The sequence below is a fragment of the Daucus carota genome, chromosome 4, assembly GCF_001625215.2.
Source record: "Daucus carota subsp. sativus chromosome 4, DH1 v3.0, whole genome shotgun sequence".
Classification (NCBI taxonomy): Eukaryota; Viridiplantae; Streptophyta; class Magnoliopsida; order Apiales; family Apiaceae; genus Daucus; species Daucus carota.
In genome coordinates, this window is record NC_030384.2 from 40,103,460 (window position 1) to 40,129,380 (window position 25,921).

Genomic DNA, 25,921 nt, shown 5'->3' on the forward strand with positions numbered 1-25,921 from the left:
ATAGTACGATAATATCTTCTAAAGAAAAGCACCAAAGTGCAAAGGTGATAATATAGCTAAACTGAAGTCAACATATATTATAATCGAAACATATAGTTAGCCATTACAATTACATATTAGCATAATGATTTATCTTCTCAAGTGCATAAATTCACTTTTTTATATTCACAACAATTGTTTTTGTCAACAGCAATAATATCAGGCAAATTAATTTGAATATATACACCTTGGTCCTTATTATTTGGTCTGTTATATTCTGTCCAGCATGTAATTCTATGCATCATTGCTCTGATTATTGTTGCAACGTAATTATATGAAGCAATCAATTGACTTTAAAGTGCTTAATTTGTGGCCATGTGTATTTTACACACGCTAACGCTGAATTTTCGGCTACCCACTTTCTTACAGATATATAGCTGCACATCAGTTTATACGCATTATGTTCAAACTTCATATAATAAGGCTGGTGACCTATATACATGTACAGGGATATAGGTGTAAGAAAAAAGGAAACACTGCTTAATTAATCTTTAATCATAAATTCACAAGTCAAATATTGTTCCTAACATGTGTGCTTATAAACAGCAAGCTTTGATGATGATGTGGTAAACACTACACAAACACATTAGTTTAAGAATCTTTTCCCAGGAAATGAGGCAAGCAGCCTAATAATACAACCACTTGATTACTAGAAAGTAGTATACTCTCCCTCCCTCTGCCTTCTCTTTTCTTTCTTCCTCGCTTCCTTTCCTACACCTTTTCCACAATTATATACCTACCATTTTTAAATTGTTCCACCACACAAACCCACCTTTTGGTTGAAAAACTGCACTGTGAAAATGAAATAAATTTAAATGTAGTTGGTAAATTCTGTTCTTAAGCCAGTTATGATCTAAAAATTTAGATCATACTAAATGGTTCAATTATGATCCAAATTTTTGATCAACTCCAACAATATGATACAAATTTTGTATTATATTACATATATTTTATATTAAACTATATAATTTTAAATTTAATGTTTAATCATTATTAACTACTTATATTATATTTAATAAATTAATTAAAATAAATAAACTACTTATGAAGGTAAATGATCCCAAAATGATATGAATCATTTTTTGGATATATAAATAACAAAATCATTATATCTAATAAAACAGGTGATCTTAAATTTGGATGAGTGAACAATATTCATCCAAATTTGAATATTTTTTGGATCATTGTTGAAGGAGAATTTGGGATAATTTGTCATAAATTATTTTTATAATTTATTTAAATTATGAATGATTAATATTTAGTAATCAAAATACGTGCCCAAATATTATATAGAAAAAACATGGTGAGTATAAAGATAAATATAGTATGATATAAACGGTTGTTTGTTTGTTTGTTTTTTTGTAAGGATATGATATAAACGGTTTGAATCAAAAGTGGACAAGATAAGTTCAAACCAGCTTATTAATCTGTATTTTGAAATATTTGAAGTCGAGCAACAGCTATTTCAGTTTCACATGGGAGGCCGTCATGTAACCTGTTCAGGTAATTTTGATTTACAAATGATTTATAAATTGATAAAATAAAAAATAAATAAAAATGATTTATGAATAACTTATAACTCATGATTAATTTTTATCAAAAAAAAAATTTCAAAAAATAATAAGTCTCTGAAAAGAGTACCTCAAATTAACTTTGGACTTATTCCTAATTTTAAGTCGATTTCTGACTTGCTTATTTCTGACTTCAAATCGACTTCTGACTTATTACACAGTAAATATTTTTCAATTTTAAATGAAAACAGCTTTTAAGTCTCATTTTACCGGAAAGAAACAAGCTACAAATCATACTCTCCTGCATAGTACTGTAATATGGAGTTTTGGTATTTCTTTTGATCTGTTCAACAGCATTTGTGGGCACTAATTATTTACGTGCGAATATATTAATTAGGATTTAAATGATAAACTTAAAGTCACTATAAATTAGATATATTCATTTAATAATAGTAACAATAATAAAGTGTTTTTAAATATTAGTGTGTTATAACCCTGAATGGAGGGTTTTCTAACATGGACTTCCAAATGGGTGCTTTTAAATTGAATTTTTAAGAAAAGTTTTATACATTTATTTAATATGATTTGAAAAAAATAGGACAAATTTGAAATACACAGTACTCCCGTATCACAATAAAAGAAATAAAAGAGCATGGAGAATGAAAGGTTTGAAGTTTGAACCACCGGTCGTTTGGGGAAAAAAAAAAAAAAACCTTTAAACCACCGTTACTCACTAATTTCACGCATTGTAATTTCTAAACAGTAAATTTGAAAGGAGTGATTAAAGCGACACTGTCTAAAAGTCAATAGAAAAGTTAAACAACAATTTTCCAGTTTACTAGTCTCACCAGATTGTACAGAACAGCCTACCTTCCAAAAGTCTCATTTAAGCCTTATATATATAACCACCCCAAACAACTCGACAACAACTTTTACATTTCTCTCAAACACACCTTCCCATCAACACAAACAAAGAAACAATGAGCTCCAATTTGAAGTACAACAGAGTACGTGACCACCGCAGGTCATTCCACGGCCCTTGCCGCGGCTTCCGCTTAAACGCTAGAAGGTTCTCGGTCTATCGTCTTCGTGCAAAGTTCTACTATCTGTTCAAGATCTTAAGCGGACGGTGGCGATCATGGTATAAACATGCACGAAATATTTGTCATAGCCATCGGAAGAAAGAAAGCAGAGAGTTTGTTTCGCGGAACGCGTACCCCCGTGTGCAAAACAGATTAAGATCATTCGGGCGGTCTAATTCTTTTTATTCGGAAGCTATTGCGGATTGCTTGGAGTTCATTAAAAGATCATCCGTTTCGGTCGATGAAAATACTCGGGAACAAGAAGACTACGCATTGGTTCAAGGAAAGTTTTCGCAACAAGAATTCGAGATTTCGAGTCTATGATATTACAAGAGATTGATGGTTCTGAGTCATGGATGCATAGTACTATAATGTAAATGAAGATAGATTTTTTATCGTTTTATCTTTTATCTTTTTTCTGTGTTTTGGTTGAAAAGATTCGACCGAATAATAGTATATATATGCTGTGAAATGGTCTTCAAACACCGACCTAAATGAATAATTCAAAGCACAGTTTTTGTTTCCTGTGAGGCTGATTAACTTCTTGGATATCGATAACCAAATGCAGAAACTGTCGGATTTTATCTTCTTGAATGGTGTTATCTTTTTGTCCTGGCTCGGCTTCGTCTGAAAACCACATCGTGAGGAAGCGAGGCATTTTTTTATTTTGTATTCTATTAGCTTATATCTTTGTGATTCTTTTATAATGATTAACTGAACTCAAACAAAAAAAATCGACATTGAAAGTTTCATGGACGCGTACTGTATGATTATGTGGGTGTTTGTTTACCCCCTTAAAAGCCCAGCTTCTCTGTTATAAGTTAGAAGCACTTATTCGTACTGTTTGTGTAATAAGTCAAGAAGCACTTATAAAAAGTTAGGAATGCTAGCTTTTGTTTCAGGATTTCTACTTCTTTGCCAAACACTTTAATCACTTATAAGTCTTAACTAGCTTCTAACTTATACTCCACTTTTTTATTTTAAGCAAGAAGCACTTATTTTAAGCTCATCCAAACGGCCCCTATATATGACTCCGGGTCTGGTTTTGCAAGTAATCATTGTCGATGCTTATCTTTGAATATTAGCTAAACGAAATTCAAGGGGACTTGTCCTCTCTTTTTCTTTGACGTCGACAAAAATTTGTTAATAAATTAATAAATTAGTTTGCAAAAATTATATTTTAAAATGGTATATATACTCTGCTTACAGTCACTAATTATTTTATGTTCTCAGATATTAAAAAATAATTGTGTATTTTTTTAATTTTTACACCATTTAAAGTTTGAAATGACGTCAATACAGGTAATGGTTTATTTAGTCCATTTAAATTGTTTTTTTTGAAACAAAGTCCATTTAAATTGTTAAAACAAGATAATTACTCCACAAAACTTGCAACAACAAAAAAAAAAAGGTATTCATCGTGAAATTCCAACTACTTGTATCGTTATCATCAGTCTCCGCACATAATTTCTGCCGCGTCCGCCGGTTCATAAACTAAAGCTGATTGTCTTGACAAATAAAAATAAGGCTAATTGTTTTCTAAAATCTTATTAGTTGTAATAATCCAAATTAAAACATCTAAACAACATAGTTAAAATAATGAATCGAATTTGCAGGTGCAAATCTGGTCGGAGACATTGTCAGGGAAGGAGGAAGGTAGCTTAAGATTTTATAATTGTGTGCTTTGTTTGGGGCTTCCACCTAATCTTTGTTTTAAACAAAGTACAAAAGCACGGTGCCATAAAGGAATGCAGGATACTACAGTGAATTGGTCAAGAGCACCAATGTATTTTCATCCTTATCCCTGGCTTATAAAAGTTAAATCATACTGTAGTGGGCACTTTTCTTTTGAGTTTGACCATGAATTTCAATATTGTATTATTATAATTTCAGATTTAATCAAATATTTTTTAAGAACAAAGTTCACATATTTACTGTAGTACAGTAGACCACGTATGTTCTGTAACTATAGAATGACATAAAAACATTGTAAAATGTGTTATTTTGCAAATCATGTTCTATAGACATCATATTTTTGTTAAAAATTTTGACAATCCTAAACATTCTACAAGTTAAATTGTGAAAAACACATTATTCTGCAAAACACGTTAAGTTTGCAGAACATATTTACATATTACAGAATATATGTGTTCTACTCGTCGAACATAAATGATTTTCAATATTTTTCATGAAATAGTGATATTTATATAATGTATTTCACAAAATAACAAGTTTCATACATTTTGCAATGTTTTTATGTCATTCTATAGTTGCAGAACATACGTGGTCGACGGTACTACAGTAAATATGTGGATTACATGGAATATATTATTAAAATATATTATATATTCGGATAAGTTTTTTAGATATGTTTTTTAGCATGAAATTTGATATTTAATTTTGCATATCTAATTATATTACATATCCAAACTTATTGCAGGATCACTAGTCAGTTTTTTAATAGTTCTAAATATCATATCAATTAATTTTCTTTATTCCATATTTCATGTCCAACGCTTTTTTTTATATCTTTTCTTCTTTCATTTATCATTTCTAAATTTAATTTTACATATCAATTTATTTCATATTTTTTATTAAAAAGGTAATTTTACTTTTTGTTATTCATGTATTATTTCAATTATTTATTATTTATTATTTATACGTCACTTCACAAAAATACGGAGTTTAAGAAATCGTGGACATCATCGGAACCGTGGTATTTGGCTTTGCGGGCTAATTTGTCAATATTGTATCAGAGAATTTTGCGGCTTCTCATACTTTCGGCTTTTTGACCATTCTGATTCACATTGGACGAGGTATAGTTTTGGGCCAACACAACATTAAAATGTACGTGACCTGCAAATTGCAATGCACAGTCTTGGAGGAGATCCTCTGAGCAGTTGATTCGGCATGGGCCTATAAAATACGACACTTATCTGAAGCTTATGTATTCTCCGTGAACGGGCCTGAAGTTTCGAATTAGCCCAATAGAGCCACAGGCCAGCGAAATCACTTCCTTCAGGCCGGGTTGACTCGTTCACAAATCATCTATAACCCGTTCACTTATTATTTCTCCCACTCAATTTCCCAATCTCCGATCACAACCACGGCGATCTCTCCCCCCTCTCTCTACAATGGAAGAATACCCGGAAGAGCTCCGTACGCCGCCGGTAGCGCTCGTCTCTCTCGTCGGCTGCTCCGATCTCCACGCCTCGATCCTCACGCATCTCCACACCGAACAACCTCCAATCCACACTCTCGCATTGCCTGATTTCTCCAAAATCTCTCTATTCGCGAAGGCTCATAAAGAAAGAACATCGATGTCAGCGCCGCCGGTTGGTGTGTTGAAGAAAGATTGGCTTCTTAAGCATCGGACTAAGATTCCGGCTGTTGTCGGCGCTCTTTTTAGCTCTGCTCATATCTCAGGTGATCCTGCTCAGTGGCTTCAGGTCTGCACTGAACTCGAGAATCTCAAGTACGCCTGCCTCTCTGTTCTCTCTCGTCTCCTCAATAAATAATTAATCTCGATTATATAGTGCATTTTGTTGGTTCCTACTATATGAGACGTACTTTGTAATGTTTAAGAGGTTTTACTGTATGTACTCGTGATTTGTATATATTTGTGTATTGAGATTGTGGTGATTGTGTTTGAATTTTTTGTGTAGAGTTGTGATTCAAGGGCGGAACATCAAATTGCTTTTGATTGTTGTTGTACGGTCAAGTTTACGTAAGTTCTTTACTTCTATATGTTTACTGCGTGAAGGAATGATAATATTAGGTAGTATGGATTGTTGCAGGTAATAGTTTGTTAGGATTTTCATTGTTGTACTTGGTCAATATGACACCTATTTCTGCATTTTTATTACCACTTATATATGCACCTCACAGAAGTGAAAATAAGGCTTTTAGAGCTACTAGTAGCAAGCATTAGGCTGTTGAGATGAAAACTATTATCACACTTATAAACACCAAGATGAAAACTATTTCTACATTTATATACACCTTAAGGTATTTAGTGGTGTTTCAAATTTGATACTGCATCCTATGTAACTCTTATAATTAATCGCGGAAGCCAGTTAAAGACTTCCAGTGTTGCTTTAGGATTAGCATTATAGTGATGCTGCATTCTACCAAGATATACTTATATATCTTTCATTTTTTTAGTAAGTAGTTTATTATTTGACTTTTTTCACAAGTAGTCTTTTTTTTATTTCTTTTAGTTAAATCATCCCAGGTCTGTGGAAGTATGGACATTACAGAATTTTGACAACTGCTTGGTAATATATTGAGGTCTTTGTTGTAGTTGACATAAGTGAAGACCGAATGATTTCTTTGCGCAAGCGCGCCGATGTGGATTCCAAGTACGTTATTAACTTGGTCCTGGATGATGGGTTAGAACTAAAAAAATCCCTAATTAGGTATGGAATATCTTTAATGATCTGGGATTTTTAGTTGCTTTCTAATTTATTGTCCAAATGAATTGTTTTCTTAAAATTGCAATTTTCTTACAGATTAGGGAGCACATTTGCAGAACTAACAAATGTCTATTATCGGGACGAAGGACGAAGGGTAAAAGCACGAATTGAAAGGAAAAACTTTAGTTCTGTAGAGTTGAATATTCGCTATTGCTTTAAGGTGAGCTATATACTTTTTGTCAATTTTTATTGTTTATGCTTTGTGTATTACTGCTTGGGGTTCTTTTATTGGTTGAAATCTCAGTTAGTTGCTATAGAGCTTTATCAGTCAAAGTTAGCATAATGCTCAAACAACTTTTATTTGGGAAGCTAGGTCCATCGAAATGTATCCTATCAGTATACAATAGACATCAATCTTCTCAATGAAGGCTTCATTTTTTTTACTTTGGAGTCGTCACGTCAGTAAATAGTAAATACTGACGCGGATTTGCAATGATGTTGCAAACTGGATTTATAAAGACAATTATTTACCTATCTCAGGGCTGCATTGTCTTACTGTCTTCTCCATATACAATTGAACCATCTAGTCTAGTTAATGTTTATAACTAAGCCTAAGAAAATGATATTTATCTAATGAGCATTGAAGCTGACATTATATGTTGTTGCTGGCACTTATTTGCGAAGTATGTGCCATGGCGTACTATTTGAGCATGCTACTTATCTTTTTCATTTATGCGGGAGTTTACTGATTTACCTTCTGGCTTGCTAGGCTGCTGTATATGCAGAATTTCGTAGAGACTGGGTTGAAGCATTGAGGTTTTACGAAGATGCCTATCGTGTGCTACGGGAGGTACTGAATATTCAAGAACTTATAACTTAATATACCCCTGTGCTCTGTTCTAGATGACCTCTTCATTTTTGTGTTATCGTCTGGCCTTGTGGCAAACTGGTATACATATAAAATTCTGTAAATTTACATATAGAGATATCAACAAGAATTGTTCAGGGCTCACGGTTTTCTTTTATCAATAGAAATTTTCTATTATCTTGAAACTGTTTGCTCATTTATCATTTCGTAGATGATCAGGATATCAACAAGAATGCCACCAATTCAACGCTTAGTCGAGATTAAATTTGTTGCAGAGCATTTGAACTTCAAAATATCAACCTTGCTATTGCATGGCGGGAAGATTACAGAAGCAATTATGTGGTTCCGTCGGCACAATACTGCTTACAGCAAGCTTGTGGGTTCTACAGAAGTAACTTTTCTTCATTGGGAATGGCTGAGCAGACAGTTTTTAGTTTTTGCTGAACTACTCGAAACAAGTTCAGCGGCAGCACACAGTATCTCTTCTCCAGTTGTTTCCGGCGCTGCTGATAAGCCAACCGAGTGGGAGTTCTATCCCTCTCACTACTATCAGGTAAATGGACTTGCCTTACAAGTGTTAGGTGATATTGCAATTATTTCTGTAGTGCTATATTCTTTGTTAAACACATGTGAAGCATCAAAATAATATTATATATTGTTGTAAGCCCCTCATGAATGTAATTTACAATTCTATTCTTGATTCATGAATGGTGAATGTGTTGAGAACACAGAGATGTTTTGGGGTGAGAGTCTAAAGAACCAGTCCTACTCTTTTGACGCCGTAAAGTAAAAGCTCTTATATCTGACATTCTTGTGTAAGTTTTACCTGAAACACGTAGTTAGCATCTAAAGAAATGGACTCCCCCATATTACTTTTATCAAGAGTTGGTTGGCTACTTAGCTGTGGAGCCGACAACCTTTAATTTTATGTGTTATTAGTCAATATGTTGATTAGATTGCTTCCATCATTTATATCACTTATATCATTTGTAAGTTAAAACATGCTATGATTTTAGAAAAGGAAATGTAGAATAGTGGGTTAGAAGGCGTGCTTTTATTTGTAGTGACAGTGTTAACCTCCTATACTTGATTTGGGACATGTGAGCAAACAGATTGTATTACAGTTGCACTTGGTACTATATCACCATTGATATCACTTTGGCGAAGCAGTGGACAAATTTGGTAAACCCATAAAAACCTTTTGGTCTTAATGCAGAGTTGTATAGGAGAACTTGTTTCTGTATGTGTAGTAGATAAATAAAGGCCATCCAAGCCCCTCCCTTCACCAGACTTTCAGCATTTAGAGAGTACTAGTATCTTGCTATAATATTGTACTGTGGACATGATCTTTTGACTTCTATGTCTTCAAACTTGGCCTTCTCTGACTTATTTGTTGGCACTTCCAATTCCTGAGCTTTGTAGGAAATGCAACAGCCCTAAATTGAGTAGTTTTCTCGTTCTTTTCTTAATATGTTTTCCACTTGATTGTCCTCACAGTAATGTAGATGCAAACTAATTTAGGGTTTTGTGTCTGCATCTTATCCTGGATCAGTCAGCTGCTCAGTATTTGATGGAGAAGAGAGCCTGTCTGGAACTTGGGTTATCTATGTTGGACAGTAGCAATGATGTTGACGGGAATGGTGACTCTGTGGTACCTTCTGCTTATGTCGGTCAGTTTGCCCGTTTACTTGAGCACGGGGATACATTTGAAATGCAACCGTAAGTTCATTCCAGTTGTCATTTTTATATTGTTTGTATCGAAGTCTCAGATTTGTCATGTCTGCTTGTGCAGACTAACTGATGAAGAATACACTCGTTATGCTCTATCTGAAGGGAAAAGATTCCAGGATTCCTTTGAAATCATTGCTCTGTTGAAAAAATCATATGAAGCATACAAAAACATGAAAGCCAATAGACTTGCCTCTTATTGTGGGTTCCAGATGGCTAGAGAACATTATAATTTGAGTGAATATGATAATGCAATACAACTTTTCAGTGAAGTTGCAAATCTTTACAGACAAGAGGGCTGGATTGATTTGTTATGGGAGGTCTTAGGATATCTACGAGAGTGCTCAAGGAAAGTTGGCTCGGTGCAAGGTTTTATAGAGTACTCACTTGAAATGGCTGCACTCCCAGTTTCAACTATAGCTGGCCCGAGGTCTTTTAAAGATTGTGGACCAGCTGGTCCTGCAACTCTACCACAGAGGGAAGTGATACACAAAGAAGTCTTTGGGCTTATCAGAGAAGATTCAGAAATTCCATCAAGCAAAGATAATAGTATTCTCCAAATTAGTGGTGATTGTCCTGTTCATCTTGAGATTGATCTTGTCAGTCCTCTTAGAGTGGTCCTTCTTGCCTCAGTTGCTTTTCATGAACACATAGTAAAGCCTGATGCACCAACATCTATTACAATGTCGCTCCTGTCACAATTACCCCATACTGTTGAAATTGACCAGTTAGAGATCCAGTTCAATCAATCTGAGTGTAACTTCATCATTGTGAACGGTCAGAGGCTTCAATCAGCCGCAATATCCAATATTCAACCAGGTCATCGAGTAGAGACTGCTCCTTGTTTATCACTTGCGACAAACAAATGGCTGAGATTGACTTATGACATAAAATCTGGTATGGGCTCTTACATTCTGTTATTGGCTCATTGTCAGTTATATGTTTTCTTGAAATACAAAGATAAAGACAAAAAAAAAACATAATAGCACATAGAAGGGTAATATTGCAAAATGTTTGTATTGCAGACTTGAAGTATGATGTATTACTTCATATCAAAATTTCTCAATTTTCTAGTATTGACTTGTGAGTTCCCTAGATTTAGTTAGATTTTGTAAATGTAGGGAACACTTCCGAATTATTCAACCTGGAATTTTTCGAAATCATGTCAAGCTTTCCTTGATAAGGTTGTACTGTTCAAAACTTCTATTGCATATAGAAAATGATTATCGATAACATTGACAATTTGAATGAATGGCTGCCAATTCTAAACAGTAATGTGGATTCAGAAATTTCTTGAATTTTGGATCATAATGGAAGTTGTAATTAGTGATGCAAAGCACATAATTATACATTCGAGAACATTATACAAGTCCATTTAGTTGTATCAATTAAACTAATTATATATATTCCAGTGAACAAATTTTTTTTGGTTATATTTAGTTTTAAGCATCTGCAGCAGGGATTTAGATTTAATCATTGTTATGGTTTAAGTTATATTTCATGAAGAGCCAACCTCTTATTAATTACAAGAATTTAAATACTCTTGCACACATGCCTCCATTGAGGCTTGCACCCTCGGTCTTGTATCACCCAGAGGAGAGGGGTGTCCGATAGGCCATGCCTTGCAAATAATAATGATTCTTAAAAGTGTGAATGAGAACTTAGTCAATTTTCTAAATATCCATACTTTACATATCTTTAGTTCCCCAATTTTTATTATGGCTGCGTGTTATTGGGAATAAGAATATAACCATAATTTATGGAGCCGAAGATTAACTTTCCCAGCTATCTCATTCATATTAAGACCATGACTCTAGGCGCATCAATCCTGTATTCCTTCAGCACCTTGTACCTTGTAGTCATCACTCTTTTAATGAAATATTTAGAATATTTTAGTTCTATTGTGCCTTTACCTTCTGGTGTCGAAATTCCTTGCAGAACAAAGTGGTAAGCTTGAATGCATTTACGTCATTGCAAGAATTGGAACCCGTTTCAGTATATGTTGCAGAGCGGAGAGCCCTGCCTCGATGAATGATTTACCACTTTGGAAGTTTGAGGACCGAGTGGAAAGTTTTCCGACCAAGGATCCCGCTCTTTCATTTTCTGGTCAAAAGGCTACTCAGGTTGAAGAAGCAGAGCCTCAAGTAGATCTTAAATTAGGTTCCAGTGAAGGGTACTCAGGCGTGGCACTGGTTGGAGAGAGCTTTATTGTTCCAGTGACTGTTGCTTCCAAAGGTCATTCTGTGTACTCAGGTGAGATAAAAATAAACCTGGTGGATACTAGAGTAGGTGGCTTGATGAGTCCAAGGGAAGAAGAGCTGTTTTCAACAGATGACCTTCATGTTGAGCTTCTTGGGATATCTGGACAAGATGAATCTGAGACAGACACTGACAAAATTAGAAAAATCCAGCACTCTTTTGGATTGATTTCTGTTCCATTCTTGAATGATGGAGATTCATGGTCCTTCAATCTTGAAATCAGATGGCATCGCCCCAAATCAGTCATGCTTTATGTGTCATTAGGTTATTCTCCTCAGAATATTGAACCTGCAGCACCAAAAGTTCATGTTCACAGAAACTTGCAGATTGATGGCAAAATTGCTGTAGTAATTAGCCATCGCTATATGTTACCCTTCCGACGGGATCCTCTCTTGCTTTCAACAATCAAACAAGTTGATTCCGATCAGTTGACGTCATTGCCCATGAATGAGACTAGTATGCTCATAGCAGTAGCTAAGAACTGCGCCGAAGTGCCATTGCAGCTTTTGTCAATGACTATCGAGGTAGAGAATGTTGAAATGGCAAAATTATGCACTATTCGAGAAGGATGTCAAGAACTTGGGAATCCTGCACTCCTTGTGCCAACAGAAGAGTTCAAGAAGGTATTCACTATCACTCCTGAATTAAATCATCCAAATTTCAAGATAGGTACACTGTGTTTGAGATGGAGAAGGATATTGGAACCAGGAGAAATATCTGATTCTTCATCTACTGCACCTGAGGTTGTGACCAGATACAGACTTCCTGATGTGAAGGTGGAGTTGCCTCCATTGATCGTGAGTTTGGAGTGTCCTCCTCATGCAATCCTTGGCAATCCATTTACGTATTTTGTCATAATAAAAAATCAAACAGAATTGCTACAAGAGATTAAGTTCTCATTGGCAGATTCACAAAGCTTCGTGTTATGTGGGCCACACAATGACACAATTTTCGTTCTGCCAAAATCGGAGAAGATTCTTAGTTACAAGCTTGTACCATTGGTCTGTGGTTCTCAACAGCTTCCCCGCGTCACTGTAACATCTTCAAGATATGTGACTGGGTTCCAACCTTCCATTGCTGCATCCACAATTTTTGTATTCCCTTCTACACCTCATTTTGAGTTGAGTGACAATGCAGGGAAGGTTAAAGAAATCAGTTGCAGCTGAGTACAGTCAAGCTATGTCCTGCAGTTTGGTTATGGAATTATCCCCGAGAAAGTTTTTGATTTGTAAGGTACTTTTTACTTTCAAGTTGCAATTACTATGTAGTCATATCATCTTCAACAGCTAATTTTAATCTTTTTGTAACGATACTTTTACACTTCCCATATAATTTTATAATTGCTCCGTAGGCATCTTTTCTATCGCACAATATAAGGTTTGCTAGGACATCTGACTTGTCTAGGATCTTTGGGTTCTTTCTAATAGAACTAACATATATGCTCTAAAATTAGGTTTATACTAATAGAAAAAGCATACTTAAATTTAACATTTTCCTTTGATAATCTTGCTACTTGTTTGATTTTAACTGGAATCAGTTATCAACAGATACTTTTCATACGAAAGCCTTTTGGCGGGAAATTTAAAATGCCTGAACAGAATTATCAATGTGAAGTTATCAAGGTATTTGCTCGGAATTCTGGATTTGAATTAGAGGACAGTGCACTACTCATGTAGTATAATGCAGGTTACTCAGGCCCATGGAAAAGCCAGCAGTTTGTATACAAAATAGTTGATAGTTCTTTTTCTTTAGTATTCAAAGTTTTTGTTGTGATTATATATTTCCTGCAGTTGCCCATCGAGAAAAGTATTACTAAGCGCTTGCAAACAAATTTGTTAAGAGTTCTGAATACAAAAACATCCTATTAGTGAGGGAATTGCACATTACTTTCTGTAGTAACAACAATTAATAACACATTATGAATTGGGGGCACTTCATTACTATTTTTCAATTTTTGATGTCAACTGCTTAAATTGTAATTATGGATGTGGACAATAGGGCTGGCCATTACCCCTGTCAACTTTGTAAAAGTGCACCAGATAAACAGAATGGCAACATCTGATCAAACTAAACAAAATTGTAAAGTAATCACAGGTGACGCTTCCTTTTGCATTAAATCAATTCAGTTCAAACTTAATATCACTCCTTTCTTTTTTTACTTGTTTTCACTTTGTATTGGAGCTGAATAATTTATCATGATATGTGTGGACCTAGAAAGTATAGCAAAAGTGAAAGAAGCTTAAGTGACCATATGCATGTCAACATGTACTTTTCTCTTTTACTGTCATGCATCCACTACTGGTAGAATCACTATATACCAATTTTGTGAGATTAGGGTCTCTGTTGTCTTGGCACACAACAGTTGGCAAAATGAGAGTTGAAATTTGAATATACAGGTAGTTGACAGGGGACTTCACAAGTATAATGGGGGACAAAGGAAGCCCACATTGCATCCATCTTTCGGTACAAGTCAAGAAAGATTCATAAAAGTGTTGGAAATAAAACCAAGTCCAGAGGCAGCACTCAGTGTTCCTAACCTCACCTTTCCTCCACATCCCCCAAAAGCTTTGTACTACCATGCACGCTTAGTCCTACCTATCGCATATGACACATAGTTCCTTTCTAACATCAAACCTCTCACTAGATATATATATCCCCCTTGATATGGATATGTGTTTGTGTGTGTGTGGGCGCGCGTGCTTGTATTATAAATACATCGGTGATATTTACACATGCAGAGTTATGTTTCACTTGATCTACATTGTAAATGTAGAATTCCACGGTTTCTCAGAGGTCATGTTGTTGATACAATTTGGCATTCTGTTCACCTCCATCAATGCTAGCTGCATTAATCTTTGTTTGGAGGTGGCCAGCATGTCAAATTGTTTCTTCGATTGTTTCTCTGAGAAACCCTAATATATTCGTCTCTATCAGATGTGTGCATGTACGTCGTACATCCGGGCTGGTGATCAGCTAGTTTATGCAAATTATTTTTTTGTTTGTCATGCTTATTTGAAGATATTGTGTTTGCAACTGTCAACCAACAAGTGATTCATTTTATGCCCAAGGCGAGACGGCGAGGTATTTATGTAGTACTAATTTGTTTCTAAATATGATCAGGTAAGTACATACACAATCTACTCATTTCACAAGCACATTTCCAAAATTTTAAGCAGAAATAATATTTTTAGTAATTCTTGCCACATCAGACTAATTTGAAAGCATTCCATCATTTTAATTAAGCAGGTTCTTTTTAATTGCTTAATTTCTTCGGATATTAACGAATGTAAAAGATTAATGATAGCTTAATATTAATATTATTTGTTAGTTTTTGATAAGATAAGGGTTCCAATTTATTGTACACGTAGTTGTTGGTTTTCTCATCGTGAATTTGAAACGGGAATTTGAAATTAAGTATGAAATATGGATAAAAAAAAGAAGTATAAAATATGGATGTTTTTATAAATTTTCTTTATTTTAACGGTGAATAACAAAGATAAGAAATACGGTTAAAAATAAAATACAATACAATACATAAAGAAAAAAGAACAATACAAAACAAGTCCTAATTTAGGATACTATATATTATTATTATGTTCTTTTCCATTTCAGTTTTCTAGTCCTTAGTTCCTTGTTTTTTTTCAAAAAATATTGTCCATATTAAATTTATATGATAAATTATATATTAAATTTATTAATTTTTCTTAAAAATAGTACAAATTTTTGATAACTTATGCTCTATTTATTATAATTGAATAAAAAGCGAGTTTGAACGAGAAAAAGAAAAACGAACAAATATAGCACTATTTAGTAGAAAACCCACTAAAAATTAGGATGGGTCGCGCCGGAGAGAACCAATGTTTAAAATAAAATCGAACCATTAAAGTTCTGCCGTAGAATCTTATTTTTTACATAAATTTTCAGAATCCAAATCTAAATATATGTTTTTTGCATCGTTATGTATGTACCTAACGACAGAAACGACAAATTCTAGGGAGGTATCACAAACTCCGAGTGATGCTCTAGTAAAAAACATGGACCGTGAAGGGTACTTTTTCTCCATCCTAGTTTCGAAATTTTTAGGAGTGAAAGTAAGTGAATAAACTTTCACTTTCTTTTCATTTTCTGAGTAAAACTATATTATAATTACATCGATTTTCACTTGCTTTCATTTTTTAAAAAATTTGAGAGCGCAAATAGGAGTGAAAGTTAGATAACTTTACTTTCTTTTCACTTGTTTTCCTCCCTGTTTATAACTCGAGAGCAGGGCCTAATAAATATATGTTATAATAACATTCAGGGTGTTATTTACAGGGAGCTAAAACCATTCACCAACCCATGCTCACGTTACGTTGTAGTAAAGACTACACAACTTTCAGCAGTAGAATACGCTCCGAAAGTGCAAGAACAATAAAAAAATTTATATTAAAGTTCCTAGTAAGAACTATTAGCATAAGCAACAATGATAAAACTTTCACTAGTCTATACAACCATACATACAGAAAGATAGTCAACCAAGAAGCCACAAATTCCCTTCACGTCAGAGAGTCCCACAAGTTCTCAAACATATATACATCGGAACAGGTTCTCTAACTTGACATTTAAAGCGGCAAGTGCTTTGACTGCGACTGTTTCGATCCCATGGCATGTAAAACCACAGGCCTCACATCAGAATGCTCCTGCGAAATAGAAAGATTTTTAAAACAGAAAACAACTTGTAAGCCCAAGTCAAGTGCCCAACAAAGCAAAATAAACTACATATAAAGAAGTGACAGGAAAGAGCCATGTGGATACCATATCTCGCAGATTGTGCTGCATGTCAAAACAACCCTGCATCATTTGTGGCCTGAAATTAAGTTGCCCCTACAAACATGTATATGGTGTAGTAAAACAGGCATATAGAAAACATCAGTTACAAGAGAATTTAAATTAAAGTGATGAATTTTGAATAGAAAGAGGCGTCAAATAAGTGGAAAAATATGCACCCCTAGCCTTTCTTTGCTGCACATCGCATTAATCTCGAGACTTTGTCTATGTATTCTTTTTTTTTTTGCTAAATACTTTGTCTATGTATTCATACACAACTTATCAAATACTCCCTCCGTCTCACTTTTCTTGTCCCCCCTTTAAAACCCAAGTTTTATTCAATCATAATAAATAAGTGTATGTTACCAAAAGATTGTATTGTTGAAAACAATTAACAAAGTTAACATGTAATTTACCATATTAACTTGATAATGGCAACCTTTTTGGGACAAAGAAACACGGAAATGGGGACCAGAAAAGTGGGATGGAGGGATTATGATTTTTTGACCAAATTGTTGATAGCTTAGTGGCAAGAAAACTCCCCCCTCTCCAATGACTAAGGTCACAGGTCTGAATCCTTATTCCCCCTCCCTTGTTACACAAAGTATAATTATTGAAACATTTGTAACATCCCCCACCCCACCCCAAAAAAAAACCCTCCGTCCATTCTAAAAAATAATGCACCATCTTTATACAATGGCCCTTGAACTGTAAGGGGAAATCTTTGTTTACAAAACCAATGAGATATAATTATAAACTGTATTAACACCCACATGGTGTATGGGTGTGGGCGTGAATGTGACAAGGAAAAGAAAATTAATCACCCTCGAACTATTGTTGTTTTATTGTATAGGTCGCTGAACTGAGAATTCCAACATTCGGGTCATATAACTTTAGAATATTGCTTATATGGCGAGTATTATGACTCATTTCGTTTCTTATTTGGACGAATATGCAGCAAGAAAATGGCACACAAAGTCACATGATTGACATTAGACTGCCATCTACCTTAGCATACACCCATATTACATGGTGGGTGGCAGCAAATTAACCGGTGGCACCACCACCGTCCTTGGCCACTCCCTCTCATCATCTCGTTTCCTCCTTGTCACTTTATCAACTACACTCATACCCACAAATATACACACTTACACGATTACTAACCCTAATTCTATTCACACCCCTCCTACAATCATTCATCTCATCCCCCAAATCACAAATCTTAATTCTATTTACAATTACAGTTTAAAAAGAACAAAACTGAAACAAATTGATTTGGATGAACGTTGAGAAGGCTTTAAATCTCTGAAATCGACGATAAATCATGAGTCCCCAGATCAATTTTGAACCTTAATTTTGCAATATTACATATACTCCCATGCTTATATCTATATATAGTATATAACGATTATAATTACTCATGTAAAATATATATATTTGCTTTGTCAATTAGCAGCCAACTATATGAATATTTTAATTTTATTATCTGCCATGTCAGAAGATTCTAAGGTCTATTGCTCGTTTTTTAACGGAAGAACTTGAATCAGAAAATCTAAAAGTAATATGACATGAATGTTGGAATCTTTAGTTTAGGACCCAAACAATAAAACGGCAATAGTTCAAGGACGATTAAATTTATTTCCTCAACATCTAATCCAGCCTAAAAGTCAGACATCTAAACAGTTCCCAGTTGCCACTCTATTGTTAGATAAGTGCAATTGTTCATCACAAATATATATATCAGATTTCATACCATCCCAAGCAATCTTTGTTGAGACAGTAAATCTGCATCATGGAGCAATGTTGAATTTAGTTGTCCCTATAATACATGCACAGCCATATTTAGACACCAGTCCGGTTATAAAAAACTAGGAAAAAATAAACCATGAAAATATATACAGTTTTATTTCATATTACCAGTTCCTGCATGCTCTGCTGATTGCCAAAATAATCATTGCGCTTTAAAGATAAAGTACCTAATTCTTCCTATATTATAAAAAGGGAGGCGATTCTAGTTAAGCTCTTAATATAAAATGCATGCATTACTATGACTGGATAGTTAAGCTTACCATTCCATGAACAAGTTGCGTTCCAAAATAGGCATCTAGGGACGGAACCCTTGTGTTTAGCTGCTCCTACATAAAGTATAAAAGTATAGATCTAAGATATGGCATCCAAGTCCAACAATTACATAGTTCACACTATAATATTTCCCCTACACTTGGACCACTGATAAAATGGTGCCCATACCGTCACTTGTACGGCCTCCTGTGATTCATAAGAACAATCAAAGATAGGAGCTCTGAGTGCCGAGTGTGCCTTTGACATGGAAGCACGATACATCAAATCCTCATCTATACCATCTGGTGCTCTATTGCTTCTAGTCTACAAGTAGAAAAGCATAATGTACAAGTAACAGAAGCGGTTGTCCAAGACAATATAAATTCGGGGCCTTTCAAAGAGCGAAAATTGAAAACTAATTTCTGAATTTATATTATGCTATATCAGGTTTACTTCCTAGCTTTTTTTGATGCAATTTTTAAACAAATTTTCACAATCAAGTTCGTGTAGGTCAGTTTTAATATATTATATGGATGGAGCATTTACCCTAGTGCTTCACAACTTGACAACGATAGCTGTAAAACACCAGATTCTGAATATTACCCTAGTGCTTCACAACTTGACAACGATAGCTGTAAAACACCAGATTCTGAATTGCCTAAGAGATAAAACAGAAATTACATAGAGGATGCACGATGAAAAATGTGCAAGGATTTTCAGAAAAATTAGGAGGGGGAGAATGACACATGAACAAAAGAGAAATAAACAGATATGCATAGAATGAAACAGTACATATAAGACACAAGGGGCAGGAAAGTAATATTGTAAGAAGTTATAAAAAGAGAAATTTAACTTAAATAAATATACCAAAGTTTTCTAGGAGAATTTTACTTTCCTGTAAAGCAAAAATCAGAAAATGTGTTAAATAAAAAGTCAATTTAAAGTTGAGGAAAAAAACATTTTTTAGCAAAGAGAGCAAATCGTTTTTTAGGGTCTCAAAAGTTGGGAGGCCCAAAGCAACTACTTCACTTTAAACATGTTTCTTTAAACTAACCCCTGATGGAATATAAACTGGAAATAAACACAAACCAGCTGTTGCCATCCCACAGGCATGCCTATTGCCTCTGGCTCTTTCAGTACCTAAAATGGAGACAAAAGAAAAGATATCCGCTCAGCTTCGTGGGAGCAATAAGAAAATTTAAAGGCTTAAAAGGCAGATAAACACAAACGCACGTATAGAATGATTATAAGTGAATCAACATACCTTACCCTTTCTGGACCCACAACCTTCTTTGGTTTTCTTGCTTGTGCAGTTGTCTTGATTTAATTCTAAATCATGAAAACTGTGAAGTGATGGAGAACAAGGCTCTAACATACTTTGAATAGAAAAATTTACTCTCTCACATTTTCTCAAGGTTTCTTCCAGAGCTTTGAATGCTATATTATAGCTCTCTTCAGATAAAGACCCTTCGTCACCCAGCTTAAGGGCTCGTTGACAAAGATTGTTGTATCGTTGACTCCTCGATTCAACCACTTCCAGATGTCCCATATTTTGCCTACTTTTTGCATCCTTCGTCCAGCGTTTTAGAATATATTGTGATGGGATATTATGGACGCCACACATTTGCAGAACAATCATCACATGTCTACACAGGAAACCATTGTACTCGAACAAGTGACAAGAGCAACAAATACTAAACGTCCTTTCATTCCAAATCATCATAAAATCTTGGTTCTCTTCAAAATCTTGAACTATATATGTTTTAATTGAACCATCATCACCTACTTTTTTTGGATGACAAGCAACCACACCCAAAACCTCAACTTGAAACTTTTTAAAAATTGCATGTGTATACATCTGTGCCATTTGTTTTCCAAATGGTGAGGGTGATCTTAAGCCAGGTTGTTTATGCCATGTCTCGAAATCTGCTTTTGCTTCCTCCTCAGACTTCTCATATAGACATGTTTTGTATTGGTCTAAGAATTCTGTCAATGTAGATTTCCGCTGTATAAGTTTATCAACAAGTGTATTGATACTTTCGGAACGTCGCGGTGTAGAAATCCCAGCCAAGAAAATGTCTGTCATATATGCCGGAACCCATTGTTTGCAATCCTCATATAATGACTGGATCCATGTATCATTTCTTAAGCCGAATCTATCAACCATTTTCCACCATCTCTTTTCGAATTGTTCTTCATCCCATGATTTTAAGACACATTTGTTAAATTTAGCAAGAAAGTTTTCATTTCGCCTCATGACAAATCCAATCTTCTCCTGAATCTTAGTCAGAACATGCCATAAACAAAAACAATGGCGGGAATTTGGAAAGACTTCAGCTACTGCTTCTTTCAATGCTTTGTCTTGATCAGTTAAAATTACTTTTGGAGCCCGTCCACCCATTGCTTTCAGCCATGCCTGCATTCCCCAAACAAAATTGGATTTACTCTGGTCAGCAATTAAAACACATCCAAGCAGCATGAACTGTGCATGATGGTTCACCCCAATAAAGGGAACAAATGGCAACTTATACTCATTCTTTATATATGTAGTATCAAAGAATACTACATCAGAAAAGTGTTCATAGTCAAGCCTTTCTTTGGCATTTACCCAGAAGACATTTCTCAATCGCTGTCCAGGATTCAGATCTATTGCAGAGAAAAAGTTGGGATTTTCAACTTGCATGTTCAGAAAATGTTGAAGCATTATCTGTGCATCTCCCTCCTCTAAAGCCAAAGTCTCTCTACTAGCATTTACAATTTCACTCTTTTTGTTCTCGACTTTCTTAGTTGTCCCTGATTTCCTAGACATTGACACATATACCTTCTTCGTCCTTGCCCGGATAGCATGAAAAGAAGTAACACGATTGCTACCTAACTCTCTGTCCCATTGACCACGATGATAGTAGGCCTGGTCAGGAAAAATTTCATGGTTATGCTCCTTAATGAAACTATTTATAAACCATCTTCCATCCTGTCTTCCCTTAACATGCATGCAAGCTTGGCAATCTGTTTTCGACAAAGATTCATTAATCCGGCCTCGTTTGCGCTTGACAGGAATGTTTTCCTGGTCATTTGCATCTAAAACAGACTCTGGATTTTCAGCTGTGACAGATTCACGCTTTTTGCCATATCTGGTACAAACAAATTTTGCATCAATGAATTTTCCAGATATTCTTGATCGCCGACTTGCCTTAATTATGGAGGCAAATCCAACAGACTTAGCATATTCTTTATAAAATGTAAAGGCATCCTCTTTAGAATCAAACTCCATACCATTATGGGGCTCCAAGTCCCTATGAGGATTCACATCTGCCACGCCTCCGGCATGCACTCTGTGTTTACTGTTTGATGTGCATCCAGCTGAAGTTTGTTCAGACTCTTCCTCAAATTCATCAGGCCTCAGAGAATTAGTAGTTGGTCCATCTCCAGTATGTGTTTCACACACATAATCTTTTTCAATTCTACTTAGATGTGATCTACTATCTTCCACGTCTTTTTGATGATCTTCTGACGGCAGTTCAAGATCTATAACCATTGAAATTGTTGTGTGTCCTGAAAATGCATTACAGAGTACCTAAAGGAAAGGATAAAAGTACAGATAAATAATAGCTATTAATTTGTAAATATAAAGAGAACCTGAACAGTCATATAAAGAACTAATAACAATGTGCGTCTGCAGTTCTCACGCTCAGCCCATCTCTACAACTAAGTCTCTTCTCTCACTCAAAAAGGAAGATGCGGGATAAGCTACTCATGACCTACGGATATGCTGATACATGATTCTAGTACATTAGTTTTTTGACCTATGGCTACAATAGATGCAAATGAAATATGAACACATGTACAAAAGGAGGTTCAAAACTGTTAAGTTAAGTTACATTTAATATGCTTAGACACTAACAATTTTGAAGCTAAACTTATTTTACATTAAGATAGTCGGCTGCAAAGTTCTATGAGATCATCTCTTTCATGGTATAGATTTATTTCTCACACCAAGCTTGTATTTCTGCATCTCATAGTTTATCTCAGCGAATACGTAGTTCAATCGTTTCCATTCCAATTGCTTTTGCGTTTTTTCCAATATTTTATAGTTATTTCATGCAGCAGGGTATTACTTAATTGTATTGTCTTTAAATTTTAAAATGTGATACAACAATGCAAATATATTTAATTATAAAAGGAGTTGATATGTCCTGCATCAAGCTTAAGGAAGTTTATTATTTTCCCCAGAGAAGACATAGAGGATATAAAGAGAAATGATGTGAGGTTAGTTTAAATAAAAGCAACAGTGGTAAGTGTTACCTACAAAAAATGACAAGTAAAAAGGATGGGGTTTCTTCAACACTTAAATTAATTATTAATACCAATCATCTTGTTGCACTTTTTACTAACAGAAAATAAAACAATTAATGCTAAACATTATATTATAAGATATAAAAGTATGTGTAGTATGTATTTTGAAGAGGTCACGTTTAAACCCCCTAACTATGTATATTATTAGGCAACAAACACTCACTCTGTATATTGATAGCAACACAGCTAATGTTAACTTTAACCTATTACCCGCGCTTAAATGCAAAAAATATCAAAGTAAGTTTCTTATATTTACGCGTTGATAGGCTCTGAATGGATATTAAATGTAGAAGGCTCTCGTATGCATACAGGTATGACACTTTGCACACATAATCAGCACAGATAGTATGTCACAACCAACGTCACCGTGACCTGGATATCTATTATATAGTCATATTCCAATTTCCATTACAGCCTCTTAACTGTACAAACGAGTGGTTAAAAGAGCACTTGTCAACCTTAACACTAGTAGAAATATTTAGTTTGCAGGCTAAATAATTTTGTAGTTGAACGAACACCTGTGTTAATTGTTTGCGCTTCAAATTTGATATTCCGCTTTTTAAATTTTGCACCTTGCAGGACACTCCAGAGTATATAACACATACATGCAAAACTAGAAACTAAAAATAAAAATTCCCTACAAAAAAAATATCAACAAGAACAAACAAAGACTAGTGTAGTACTTGTGACTAACTTAACTGAAACACACTGTTGTGTGTAAAAAGAAAATAAAATGAAGTAAAAAAGACGAGTAAAGTACAAATTGGTGGCCAAATTTTATCTATTTTTTTTATTTTGATGACCGGAATTTCAAATTTGCAATAGAGTGAGCAAGTATTGTTTTAATTTATTTATTTTCTCTGAAAAGTGGCCCTTAGCCATTTCTTTGAAACATAAAAAGAATTTCGGGCCACCACAGCCACTAAAGTGCAAAATGGATAAAATTCGGCCACCAATTCACATTTTACTCTAAAAAAGACACACTAATAAACTTAAAAAGAGTTAGCTCTGAGAAATGACAGGTAAAACAAGACAGACTTACATAAACACTTATATAACACAAACATGGGGTAATTTATAACATCAGTCATCTTCTTGCAATTTGTAGTTAAAAAAAATAAAACAATTTTAATTAATGCTAAGCATTATATCAACAGATCCAAAGTAAATGCAATATCTAATGTTAAAGAGGTCCCATTGGAACCTCCCACTTCGTGTATAGATAGGAAACACTACTATCAGCTTTTAACCTATGATTACGCTTATTAAACGCAGAAAGTATCAGAGCAAATTTTTCCTTTTCACGCGATTATTAGGCTTAGAAAATTATTCAATGTAGAGGGCCCTCGTACGCAAACAGGTATGATGCACATACGTAGTGAGTACAGTATGTCACAACCAACGTAACCCGTGGACCTGAATACAGGTTGTATAGTTTTGTTCCACAACATGCTCCTGACTAACATTAGTACAAATAACTAGTTTGCAAGCTAAATTAGTGATTAGTTGAACGAACACCTCAGTATAATACACACATATGCAAAAGTAGAAACTATATTATTTTCTTTTATTTATACTCATTCCAAAGAAACTACACTCTATTATTTTCTACACTCTATTATTTTTTTTTTTTTATACTCATTCCATTCCATTCCATTCCATTCACCCCAACCAAACACAACACATAGGAAGTACATGCAAAAATAATACCAACAGAAACAAATGAAAATTTTCTAGTGTAATACTTGTGACTAACTTTACTGACACACACTACTGTGTGTAAAAAAGGATAAATTGCAGTGAAAAACAACATTAATAACTAAATAAGAGTAGGAGCAAGTTTATAATTACATGAATTAGAGAAGTAGTTGATGAATTGAAGATCCAAGGCGAGTACCGAGTGTTCCTTCCCCAAATGGCAGTTAGGGTTTGAATTTGGCAATCTGTACTCGCATCTTACTCTACCCGCAATTGCCTGTACTCGCAAGCTATGATGGGCCAGATACTGGGCCTTTCCTTCGAAATGGATCGTTTTGGTGATCTACTTTGCTTAGACTCTTTTCATTCTTCCTTTGACAATGTGGGCTAGACCAAGATACTGGGCCAGATTTTGTCTCAGTGTGATAAAATTTTGAAATATTACCAAGTCCAAATCATAGATGGGCTAGACCAAGATGGATATGTCAAGTTGTCGACCTAAATGTGTTTTGGATGATAAGATTAGCTTGGTGTTAATTTATGACCCAAAAAAAAAAAGACATGATGTTTATTGTTTGGTATTTGGCTTACTTTTTATTTTCAGAAAATAGTATCTTTTATTTATTATGATTTCTCTTTTGAGACTATTTTCTAGTAATTTCTTTTTGACATTTTTAGAAACTTGGACCAGGTATCATACTATTTATTCTTTAATATCTTTTTCTAGATTCTAGATTTTCCGGAATATGAAACTTAACAAATAAATATTCTAGAATGAACATTCCCCACTAATATCACCCTGTAACCCAGGAAAACAATCTTGATAAATTTGTATATATTTTTTTTATTTCTCTGCAATGGGTATGAATATACGTTTGTCATATATGTACAACAAGTTATGGCACACGCTTCTTTTTATTTTGTGTCAACTGTCAAGGAAAATGAAGACGATTGTTGCATGTGAAATTTTATTCTTTTTTCAAAGATTCATACAAAAACATAGTTATCAGATAATGGAAGCTCATTGATCCACATTGACAAAGCCAGAAATTTATAATGGGACGGTTTTTGTAAAGCCACACACTTAAAATCAAAAATAAT

The 25,921-nt window shown here is 34.5% G+C and overlaps 2 protein-coding genes across 31 annotated transcripts; one reads left to right on the forward strand and one right to left on the reverse strand.

The window, feature by feature from the left end:
* Positions 1-5,657: 5,657 nt before the first annotated feature.
* LOC108218753 (uncharacterized) lies at positions 5,658-13,845 on the forward strand. Of its 2 annotated transcripts, XR_001806481.2 has the most exons (10): positions 5,658-6,107; positions 6,298-6,359; positions 6,936-7,050; positions 7,144-7,267; positions 7,817-7,897; positions 8,127-8,468; positions 9,468-9,634; positions 9,708-10,540; positions 11,582-13,135; positions 13,450-13,845. XR_001806481.2 is itself a non-coding variant. In XM_017391844.2 (9 exons), exons 1-9 carry the CDS (start codon positions 5,767-5,769, stop codon positions 13,066-13,068), a joined length of 3,552 nt encoding a protein of 1,183 aa, XP_017247333.1. In that variant the 5' UTR covers positions 5,658-5,766; the 3' UTR covers positions 13,069-13,258. The 2 variants fall into 2 exon arrangements, 1 of the variants encoding a protein (XP_017247333.1); XM_017391844.2 differs by lacking the exon at positions 13,450-13,845 and having other exon boundaries at positions 11,582-13,258.
* Positions 13,846-16,229: 2,384 nt separating this feature from the next.
* On the reverse strand, positions 16,230-25,141 carry LOC108219092 (protein FAR-RED IMPAIRED RESPONSE 1). 29 transcript variants are annotated; one of them, XM_064091629.1, is made up of 9 exons: positions 25,020-25,141; positions 20,039-22,343; positions 19,824-19,909; positions 18,959-19,093; positions 18,778-18,843; positions 18,626-18,694; positions 18,462-18,527; positions 16,697-16,765; positions 16,230-16,581 (listed from the first exon to the last, which is right to left on the reverse strand). In XM_064091629.1, exons 2-9 carry the CDS (start codon positions 22,302-22,304, stop codon positions 16,504-16,506), a joined length of 2,835 nt encoding a protein of 944 aa, XP_063947699.1. In that variant the 5' UTR covers positions 22,305-22,343; positions 25,020-25,141; the 3' UTR covers positions 16,230-16,503. The 29 variants fall into 29 exon arrangements, 17 of the variants coding, with proteins under 17 accessions (XP_063947699.1, XP_017247850.1, XP_017247849.1 ...); XM_017392361.2 differs by having other exon boundaries at positions 18,778-18,837; positions 24,974-25,123; XM_017392360.2 differs by having other exon boundaries at positions 20,039-22,321; positions 24,974-25,122.
* Between the last annotated feature and the right edge of the window lie 780 nt (positions 25,142-25,921).

Coding starts and splice junctions, on each gene's coding strand:
- LOC108218753 (XM_017391844.2), top strand. CDS start 5,767: ATGGAAGAATACCCGGAAGAGCTCCGTACGCCGCCGGTAGCGCTCGTC. Junction 7,051..7,143: donor CTAAAAAAATCCCTAATTAG/GTATGGAATATC, acceptor ATTTTCTTACAG/ATTAGGGAGCACATTTGCAG. Junction 7,268..7,816: donor ATATTCGCTATTGCTTTAAG/GTGAGCTATATA, acceptor CTGGCTTGCTAG/GCTGCTGTATATGCAGAATT.
- LOC108219092 (XM_064091629.1), bottom strand. CDS start 22,304: ATGGTTATAGATCTTGAACTGCCGTCAGAAGATCATCAAAAAGACGTG. Junction 19,910..20,038: donor AGGTTGTGGGTCCAGAAAGG/GTAAGGTATGTT, acceptor TCTCCATTTTAG/GTACTGAAAGAGCCAGAGGC. Junction 18,528..18,625: donor AGCAGAGCATGCAGGAACTG/GTAATATGAAAT, acceptor CATGTATTATAG/GGACAACTAAATTCAACATT.